General features: G+C 30.3%; 1 protein-coding gene across 1 annotated transcript in view; it reads right to left on the minus strand.

Moving 5' to 3' along the window:
* The window catches only part of LOC106457660 (THO complex subunit 6 homolog), a 30,768-nt gene that overhangs the window by 8,484 nt on the left and 11,214 nt on the right, over positions 1 to 11,070 (minus strand). Inside the window, exons 4-10 of the mRNA XM_013917098.2 lie at positions 10,258 to 10,309; positions 9,444 to 9,533; positions 7,071 to 7,119; positions 5,338 to 5,415; positions 3,299 to 3,401; positions 1,082 to 1,134; positions 308 to 376 (exon numbers count right to left, since the gene is read on the minus strand). Of these exons, the coding sequence (XP_013772552.1) occupies positions 308 to 376; positions 1,082 to 1,134; positions 3,299 to 3,401; positions 5,338 to 5,415; positions 7,071 to 7,119; positions 9,444 to 9,533; positions 10,258 to 10,309 (494 nt within the window). The remainder of the gene's footprint in view (positions 1 to 307; positions 377 to 1,081; positions 1,135 to 3,298; positions 3,402 to 5,337; positions 5,416 to 7,070; positions 7,120 to 9,443; positions 9,534 to 10,257; positions 10,310 to 11,070) is intronic.

The raw sequence follows: 11,070 nt of genomic DNA on the forward strand, positions 1-11,070 counted from the left end.
GTTTTTTTATGGAAGTCAGTCACCAATGTTCTTTGCATGTAGCAATGCAAACTTAACACAGAGAAGTATACCCTAGTTAGAAAAAAGTCACAAAATTAAGGAAATCAAACACAGAAAATGAGAACTGTTTAAACTTCACTGAAAAAATAAACTGTTTTCAAACTTTTATATCAAGATTGAATATTTTTTTTAACTATTCAGTATTGTTGTGTAACTTTTCTATAATTTCTCTCCCAAACAAAATTTTTCAATAAAAAAGAAACAATTTTAAAGTCATAATGCAAAAGACAAATGTAACACTTCCTACCATCCAGTCATCTTGATTGTCCAAAGCCACGCAGCCCACCCACTTGCCATATCTTGGTCTATGAAGATCCTGGATACACAGTTTTCAAAATTATTTAGCACACTAAGTATCTCTACAACTTTTCACTTAAAATCAAAGAAAAAATTCAGAAATATGTAAGGTAAAAACAGCTAAAAATATTAGAAAAATACTATAAAAAAGTAGACTTTTCACCAGCATCTTCAGCATGTTAACTCTGATGAAATTTCAACATATTTCAACTAATCTTTTATATCCCATTTTTAGCTTTTTTTTACCTTATTTATCAGCACATTTATGGAATACTACTCAAACTTCAAAGATAAATATCATTTCAAACTAAAACAACTCTAAAGAATTGTATATAAATAATAAATACACTTTAAACATAACTTTATATACTGGCCAGTGTTTTTGAGAGGTGCTGTTAGAACACTTTGGTTTACAATGCTTCTTTTGGGAACTTCTCATTACCTCTATCCATCAAATGAAATGACAACAGTATTATGACAACATGAAATTAATCTCTAGTCATCAGGTTAAATGGCAACATTATTTCAGCATAAAATTAAAACTTGCCATTCCTCTCTTCACCAGGTGAAATGACAACATCATGACATTAAAACTTGTCATTACCTCTACCCATCAGGAGAAATGACAACAGCATTATGTCATGATATTAAAATTTGCCATTACCTCAGTCCATCAAGTAAAATAACAAAAGTATTAGAGCATGACATTGAAACTTGCCACTACCTCATGCTTATGTGGTTCCAGTTTGTGAACTGCTTCACCTGGCTTTCGTGTATCTGGGGAGACAAAAATTACAGTATTTTTATGTCAGAATAGTATTATTTTAGAATGTTTAAGCTATCTTAGTCATAAAGTTTTGAAAAATACCAACTTTAAAAAATATATTATACAAAAATCTTTTTGTGTACAATTTTATAGGATTCACAACAGGTTAAAACTTGTTTTTACAAAAACATGCAAAATTGCAGAAATAAAACTTACCTTTAATAAAGTCACATTAGTTTCATGACTAAGTTACTAGATTCAGGGGATAACATAGTTTGGTGGATTTGATTAGCAGAAACTGCTACACAATATTGAATTTGATTAGCAATTAGCAAATATTGCTCAGCATCTTTTTAGCATCCACCATTTTAACATATTACAATAACTAAATCCAGCACTAAAAGTCTTAACTTTTCATACAGACATCCACTAATGAAAATAGGTAAATGGTATGTTTTTATTATAACAACACTTTTATCCAGCTTCAAACCCTAATATCTAATTGTACCATACATGGCATTTCATGAACGAAATAGCTCCTGCAAGAAATACCATACACCTCAGCTGTCACAAATTAAGTCAATAATCAATTAACTCTCTCAACATTGAACCCTTGATTCTGGCGTTGTAAATCTGAAGACTTACCACTGTCCCACCGGGGGATCTCGGATAAAGCATAATTTTCATAGTTTTCAATTTTTTTTGGTTACGGAGACATCAAATAGAAAATCAGACCCTTTTGTCACATCCTCTCTTTCAGGATTTATCAATATTTTTCTCTTACATTTAATACTATATTATTTAACCAATAGAAAGCAAAGGTTTTCAACTATCAAATGACATATTATATTACATTGTGTTCTGTACAGAAAAATGTTAATTTCTCTTTCAGTAAAAGCTTCGTTCCCACAGATGAATTTGTAATGGATTTTTAATATTCTATGTTCTTTGGTACAATATTTAATCAAATAAGAATTATTTAATGCACGACTGCCATTAGTATAAAAAAAAGTAGGGTTAAGTGTCACTGACAGTCAACAGCAAATAAAAAGAAGGCCGAGGTATGTACTGTATTGGCTCAATTATATGTCAATGTTTTTTTTATTAATAATTAGGCTGTAAAAATTCATAGTCGCCTTATAATTACAGCTGACCATGAGACCCTTCCCCCCTACTATAGCCTGTCACATTCCTGGATACCCAGATAGCATCTGTCTTTGCATGTGCACCAGATGTTCACTCAAGGTCATCATTAATTCTTGCAACTAATCCACTGCACATTCAAAATGTCATGAACATACTACTACAAGGTATATGTGTATGCGAGATGCATATGACAAAGTGTGAAAATACTGTATTTGCCATTTGGTTGGAATTTTTGAGAAATTAACATCAGCTTTGGCTTTCATATATCAAACTGAAACATTATGGAACTTTCATTGTATTGTATACAATAGAAAGGAATGATTCACACGTCATGCTAAACAAAGAGGAAAGTGATTTGCAACTGTGGTTGTTTTGATTCGCAAATTTTGACGCAAACCCGGATATTTTGTCCCCTGTGGACTTTTACTGTACTTACCTTACAGAAACAGTAATTGAATTGGTCAAGTTTTTTTTTTCATTATCATTATAACTATTAGAATATTCATAATTACAAGATCATTGTAACAGTTTTACAATAATTGAATGTTATACTATGCTTGACACTATTCCTTAGCACTTATAATAATTAAAAATAATTTCCTCTAAATGTAATATTTTTTAGACAAATTCTTTTCTCAGAGAAATAAGATTTACTTGTATAAAATAAGGTTCTGTAATTATGAGTATACGTAAATACTTATGTAAAATATAAATCATTTTAGAACAAAGTAAAAAAATTACATTAAATGGATTGATTTTCTTTATAAAAGTCATTTACACATGTTTAACATAATTTTTATTTCTCTATTAAAAAAATAACTGAGGTAAATATTGAGAAAACTTTAAATCAGCTGATAAGCAAAAGACTTGTAATTCCAACACATCTGACACAACACAATCTGTATAATAAATTTAATGTTAAACAACTTTTGGAATCATAAAACAAAATTTCAGAATCATGTTTCTTTACCTGTTACTTACAAAACAAAAGATCTTTTCTGTACTTTTAAGTCTGTTATCTTATCTTACCCCAAATTCTGACAGAACCATCCTCACTTGCAGAAGCACACTTCACACTTGTGCTTGAAACTGTCACACAATGAATGTAATCTGTATGTCCTTCCAATGTCATCTGAAATGTCAACCAACACCACTCAATCCAACTTTTTACAGTTTCATACTGATCACATTCATATGCTATATCGTATATTTTAGTTTTAGAAAAATTACACCAATGCATTCACTTAATCCCCATTATTATCATAATTTGAAAAAATAATATAAAGTGTACAAAGTAGAGAATATAAAGATAAAAGAGTCATTTTTCATTATTACTGATTCATGAATACTAAAAACATTGTATCTATATGCAAAGCTACTCAGGAGCTATCTACACTAGTTGTCCCTAATTTTGAATTGATAGACTAGAAGAAAGTCAGCTAATCAACACCACATAACCACCAAATCTTGGACTACTCTTTATCAAAGAATAGCATGATTGGCTGTCACATTATAAAGCCCCAGAGCTGAAAGAGTGAGCATGTTCAATGATGGAATTCTAACCTGCAGGTTGCAAATTGAGTGCCCTAACCACCAGCCCATGCCAGGTCCAAACACTGTATATAAAAACTAATAAGCTAATATTAAAATTAAAAATTTCTTAATTCACCAGTCACACATTCTCAGTCCAGTGACAAAGTATTTTAACAGCATATCTTGTAGGACAGCAACATATTTTTTTTATACGATTGCAAAATGTTAAATAATTATAAATTTTTAACTTGTATATTACTTGCTAAACATCTGAAATGATACAGCATGATGTGATGTATAGACGGATTAAACACATTAATTATGTTTGTTTCAGATATTTCCACAAAGCTACACAATGGCTATCTGCAGTAGCTGTTCTAATTTTGAACTGAAAGGCTAGAGGGAAGGGAGCTTGTCAAAAGCACCCACCATCAACTCTAGGGTTATTCTAATTGCATAAAAGGATTTGACTATCACTCTTATAACATAAACTCAACTCAACTTCAAAGTGTGGAACATGGTTTTATAATCCATGAACCCTCAGATTTACAATCCAACAATGTGACCACAAGGCTACACTCAGCCCTCTACTTTGTGATTTAAGGATTGCATACTATACATATTTAGCATTTATTTTTATTAACAATAAAGGTTAGGATGAATGTCTTGTGAACATTATTTCCAAATATAAATGGCATGGATCCACAATGTACAAGTTTTATCATGAATAAAACTGTTGTCAGGTAAACTTCCAAGCTGCTCGAAACAAAGGAACTTTGTAGTGCACCCTTATATGCATAAATACACAGGTATTTTAATACTTTTTCTACAAAAAAGAATAGATCTAATTTTACAATCATTTTTTCGTTCTATACTGTTTGAACTGTAGATATCAGTGATGGACCACCATGTTACATATTATTTACAAACCACAGCTAAGCTAAAATGATTAACCCAACTTAATATTACTTTAGGTAACCTGTGTATACACTAGCATACAAACTTTAAGTTTCATACTTGTGACCTGATGATGATTTACAATTCTAATCATAACATATTAGACCTAGCCATGAAATATTTTATCAAAAACTTAAAATGTATTATACATTAAACTTTATATACAACCAAAATGCACTAATACATTAAACCTTATATACAAACAAAATGCATATATACATTTAATTTTAGTTTGTCCATAACATATTTATATTCTCCACTGAAAGCATAAGGAGGTGCATGTGGTACTCTTGAGTTAGCAAGCATAAGTGATGATCTTATCAAATAATGCTTTAACTATTGAATTCTTAGATGTTGCACAACCTTTGAAACATTGCATATGCATTAAATTACAAAATATAATTTTATAAGAACAAGCACTGTATTATACTATTGTGTACCACAATTGTAAAGCCACTTCATCAGAAGTAGAAGACAGTTACTTAAAAATATGAAAAAAGCTAAGGTACCATCTTAAAAATCACAACAAAAACACCTCTCGAAGCAGTTTGTTTATCAAGATTCAGGAGTTAGTTTACCAGCAATGTTCCAGATTCCAGGTCCCAGCAATAGACTTTATTGTCACCACCACCAGCATATACAGCAGGTCTCTCTCCCTGGATAAATTATATAGTACATGAATGATACATTATCTCAATAAACAAACAAAATAAGAGACTTCGTACTCTTAACGATGAAACATTGCATTCTGTATTATTAGAAAATGAGATTTAAATTTTTTTGGTAATCACTGTAAAATACGAAAAACTTAATTTATTGAACTCAGACACTGCTGATATTCAATGTCAGCAACTAGAATCACCCATAAAACATGTTGACATCTACCTGAACCAATTACATCAAAGTACCTTGCTTTACAGAAGCATTAAAGGTAGAAATTTTAAAATTCAAGAGTTTGTCACTATGTTCTAAATCACATATCAACACAGATGTTTAATGCATTGCTTTAAGTTTGTATAATAATGAGTATTACTTACTTCCACATGTGATATTCCGTAAGTTTTATAATGAGTAACATTTTCATTTTATTAAATCTTTATTTCTATAATCTAAGCTTTCTCTACATTTATTTTGTCCTCATAAAGGAGAGAAAGTAATAATTTGAACAGATTCTTTTGTTTATATTTTGTAGTTTATTGTTTTGACTTTTCAGTTTTTAGTTGTATTTGGTTGATCAGTCTCTTAAACCATCCAAGCAGTGTGCTGTTACTAGTGGCAAGGCAAGTAGGATTTTAGGTTGTATTGACAGAAATATTGAATACAAGTCTAAATAGGTTATAATTTAATTATATAAGTCATTGGGTAGGACACATTTGGAGTATTGTGTACAGTCTTGGGTGCTTTACCTTAGGAAAACATTTAACTGTTGGAAAAGGTTCAGGGGAAGGCTACTAGGATGATATCTAGTATAGAAAAATTGTCATCAAGGATAGGTTAAGATTTTGGACTTGTTTTCTCTTTAAAATATAAGAGTTAGGGGGGATTTGATAACGATGTTTAAGATTGTTAAGTAAATTGATAATGTTGATGCATCAACTTTTTTCATATTTAATGCTGAGAGAAAGGTAAAGTTATGGGACTCAAATATAAATGTTAGCCGGATAGAAGTCATCTTCAAGATTTATTATTCCAAGAGGGTGGTTGGCCTTTGGAACAAGTTGCCATCAAATGTAAATGCAGTTAGCTTAAGGGAGTTTAAGGGAAAGCTTGATAAATATTTGAATGATAAGGATGGCTTTAAGTTGTTTTTTTTTGCGTTTAATTTAATTTAGTAGATAGAATGTTCTAGATGGACCAAAAGGTCCCTTGTTGTCCTTTAATGTTACATTAATTTGCATAATTAAGGTAGTTTCATATATTTTTAGTGAGTAAACTCTTTTAAACTTCACTGTCATGCACTGGTTTTAAGACATCTGTATATTAAGTAAAATTCTGAAGTTTATGTTGTATTACATAAAATAGACATCTATGGGTAATAGAAGCCACTGTTCATAACTAACCTAAAAATCCATATATATAATTAAAAAACCTATCATTAATTATGTTAACATATGAATTGGATACAGTATTTATATATTATTATAAGCTTCAAAATTAACAAAATCAACTCTCAATATCTTTTGAACCATAAAGCCAAATTTAGTTGAAAACCTGGTCATTAATTTAACTGTCACAGTTTACAATAAGAAATAGTACGTAAAATATTTTAATTTCCATTACTACATAGAAATATTTATATAATTTAACTGACCTTTGTACTAAGACAGAGTGAATTTACTTCTGGCATTGTAAGATTTTCCCTAAAAAATAAAAAAATGGTGTCTTGAAATTAACATTCAAACTCTCAGTTCTCACATTTTACAGTTCAAACTTTATATCTAAGATATTTAATTTCTACTGTTAAACATTCATTGAAATATGTACATATACAAATACTTGTGTAATGACCTAAGAAGAAAGTGGAACCAAGATTTTATGTACCCATTTCAGATGGAAACAATAACCTATTGCACTTCATTCTGCTTGAATTTCATGTTTCACTCAATTCTACTCTTTCAGCATTGAACCTGTTGTCAGTTCTTGACCATAAACAGCCAATGTAGCTTTGTTGTGATAGGCTTTGATTTCATGATGTATTTTTAAATCAGTCTTATTAAGACAAAACTGCCATATTTATGTACATGCAGGGAAGAAATGTTTCAGAACAAACTACAAGTACCCCACTGTAGGAAAGCTGTTGTAGAGGGCCATGACTAATGAACACTGGCTGTATGTGGGTTTATGAGAATGTTTATATACAAAGATAGCAAGTGCTAGGGCAAACATGTAATTAGAGATTATATGGACACTCTAACATTCTTGTCATCAGAGTTGACAAAGAATACTTTGACTTCAGTATTCAGAAAGTCAAGGAGCATATATTTTATGATGATAAGACAAATTTGACTCTTTGTTCATGAGGATTAGAGTGCCTATTATATTTGGGAGCATGTTGTATTTGGAAAATTATAGTAGACTGTGGAACAACCCAGGTCCATGGCCCAGTCAATTATCTTAAAATAGAGGGCTGACAGTCCTAAAAGCCTAAATATTTAATTAATAAACTTAAAAAAAATTTTTGTGTTAAAATGTACTGTTACCAATGGCTCCCTCTTACAAAAAATATACCTAAGTACATGAAATTTTGGCTCACAGAAATCAGGCCTGGTCATGGTCAATAATTTACGTTTTCCACCACCTTTGACTCTAATACACATTTTTCAACAACACACCACTGTATGGCTCAACACAACAAGACATACTTGTCAACAATGATCCCCACCATTGTGCAGATCCAGTCTATATGACAAACTAGTCAACAACAGTTCACATCATCACATACACTACACTAAAAGGTGTGTTTTTCAACAATAATTGACACCACTGCATATTTCACACTACAAGAGATGTTCATCAACAACAATCCACATCATCACATACTCCACATTACAAGTTTACGTTTGTCAACAAAAATCCAGACTTTCATGTGAACTCACACTACAAGATATGCTTGTTAACAACAATCCATACCATTGTGCACTACAAAGCATGTCCTCAAAAACAATCCACAACATTACATATTTCACACTACAAGATATGCGTATTAACAACAATCCACACAATTATATACTTCACACCATAAGATATGTTTATCAAAAACAATCCACAACATTACATATTTCACACTACAAGATATGCATATTAACAATTCACACCATAAGATATGTTTATCAAAAACAATCCACAACATTACATATTTCACACTACTAGATATGTGTATTAACAACAATCCACACAATTATATACTTCACACCATAAGATATGTTTATCAAAAACAATCCACAACATTACATATTTCACACTACAAGATATGCATATTAACAATTCACACCATAAGATATGTTTATCAAAAACAATCCACAACATTACATATTTCACACTACAAGATATGCGTATTAACAACAATCCACACAATTATATACTTCACACCATAACATATGTTTATCAAAAACAATCCACAGCATTGTGTGGTTCTACACTAAAAGACATGTTCATCAACAATAACATTAAAAGGTGTTCATCGACAACAATCACACCATTGCATACTTCAAACTGCAAGATATGTTCATCAACAACAATCCATATTATGTTGCTCTTATTTTCACAGATACCTATTTCCATTCTAGAGCTTATACACCAATTTAATATGTCTCTCCTATGTATACAATGTTATTTGTTTTTAAACTGGCTGTTAGATGTAAAACTTAGCATGGAGATGCTGCTGTGCTTATTCTCTCTTTTTACTTTTGGCTGAACATGTATAAAACTGTTAAGTTATTAATAAAATGAATTCATATACCGCACTAAGTGGAATGGATTTATTCACTGATTTAATAATTCATAACTCTCTGTTTTATCATTCACAGCATATTACACAAAAAGAGCTGTGAATACAGTTTCTGGTGAGTTGATTCAATGTTATTACCAGAGCAAAAATTCATTTTTATCAGGTTTGGCTGTTTTACATAATTTATTGTTTTTATAAAGTTATTAATCTTATGCTTGCTAAATCTGAATGACATACCCCTGAGGAATTGAGAGTGACCATGCTGGTTTTGTTTCTTTCGACTTCACATCTGCCCATCTCCAACCATGAATTACTCCATTACCACCACTGTAATTGGAAAAATATCCATTATCAATAAAATTATTCTTAAAGGCAAAATCAAAAAAGTCCTCAAAGAACTATGTAATACCAGATTGGAAAAAAACAAATTCAATTTTTTTCTACTGCTAAAATACCTATTAAATTAACTTATTCTATAATTTCTACAGACATCTTTAAAGTAGAAAAACATGCAATCAAGGTTTGTAGGAAACATAAACTCAATTTCTTAAAGAATAAAATACAATCAGAAAACAGCAAATTTGTATAAGTTATTCTTGTCAAAACCATTTAATTTATTTGTAAATTACATTTCAAAATCACCAATCCAGATTTCATACAAAACAAAAACTATTTTCTTCTCAACAGATGATCTAAAAATAATTATAAAGAACAACTTTTTTCTAATATTTTTTATGAGTATGTCTGATCATTGAATATAAAGAATTGTTTCAACCATACCAAAGATATCTAAATCTTTTATCAACTTTACAACTATTAACATTTGTCAGGAAGGGATAAGAGAGGGGTGGGTATCAGAATATACTTGGAATCATTCACACTTTTTATATTAACACTAACATTAGACAATGTTAAAATTGACACAGTATACAGACAAGAAAAATCATTTCTATAAAATCTATAATTGAAAAAGAAAACATTATGGGGGACTATAAAAGTCCCCACAACGTTTAAGTATCTACTTTATAGGCTTGAACTTGAAACAACCTACCTGATTAGGAATTTGTCATTTGATGTCATTGCATAAACAGAATCATCATGGGCTGGAATGTACAGAGCATAATATAATTCTTTTACTGTAAATAATTCAACAAAGGAGCTTATTGTGTAGTTTCATATGAACTGTTATTTCACAATGTATAGTTTTTAGAGTGTTTGTTTGAAGTTAAGTGCAAAGCTACACAAAGGGCTATCTGTGCTCTGCCCTTCACAGGTATCGAAACCAGGTTTCTAGCATTGTAAGTCCACAGACATACCACTGTACCACTGGACTCTGTGCTAAGTTTTCATCATACCTGGTAAGAACAGTCCATATAAATTATTCAACATCTCAAAACACTGCTTAAAACTTTCTTTAAAAGAATACACTGAGGTTTACATTTGATATTTTACCTGACACTTAGCTAGCTTTTAAAATATATGTAGCAATATTTGTATATATTCTTTAAGTAAAGTTTGTGGTAGCCTTTTTGAGACAACAATCACAACTTAAACTACTTTAAATTTGAAAAATATTATATAAGTGCACATTTGATGATTTTTAACTTAATATCCAAATATACAATAATTTCCCCCTATAAATGTGGAAACATATTACAAGTAAAGCTCAAGATTAATACAACAAATTCATGATCTCAAAAGATATGTTGTGTGTACTGTATTGGAATCTATTAATAACCAAGATTTTGCATAACTCTTTTCCCATCAATTTTTTTTCAATCTCTTTCCATCACAGTTGGTTTTCAGACTTTTATATATATATATATATATATATATATATATACTATACACAATAGTTAGTAGT

This window comes from Limulus polyphemus, unplaced genomic scaffold (assembly GCF_000517525.1).
Source record: "Limulus polyphemus unplaced genomic scaffold, Limulus_polyphemus-2.1.2 Scaffold358, whole genome shotgun sequence".
Classification (NCBI taxonomy): Eukaryota; Metazoa; Arthropoda; class Merostomata; order Xiphosura; family Limulidae; genus Limulus; species Limulus polyphemus.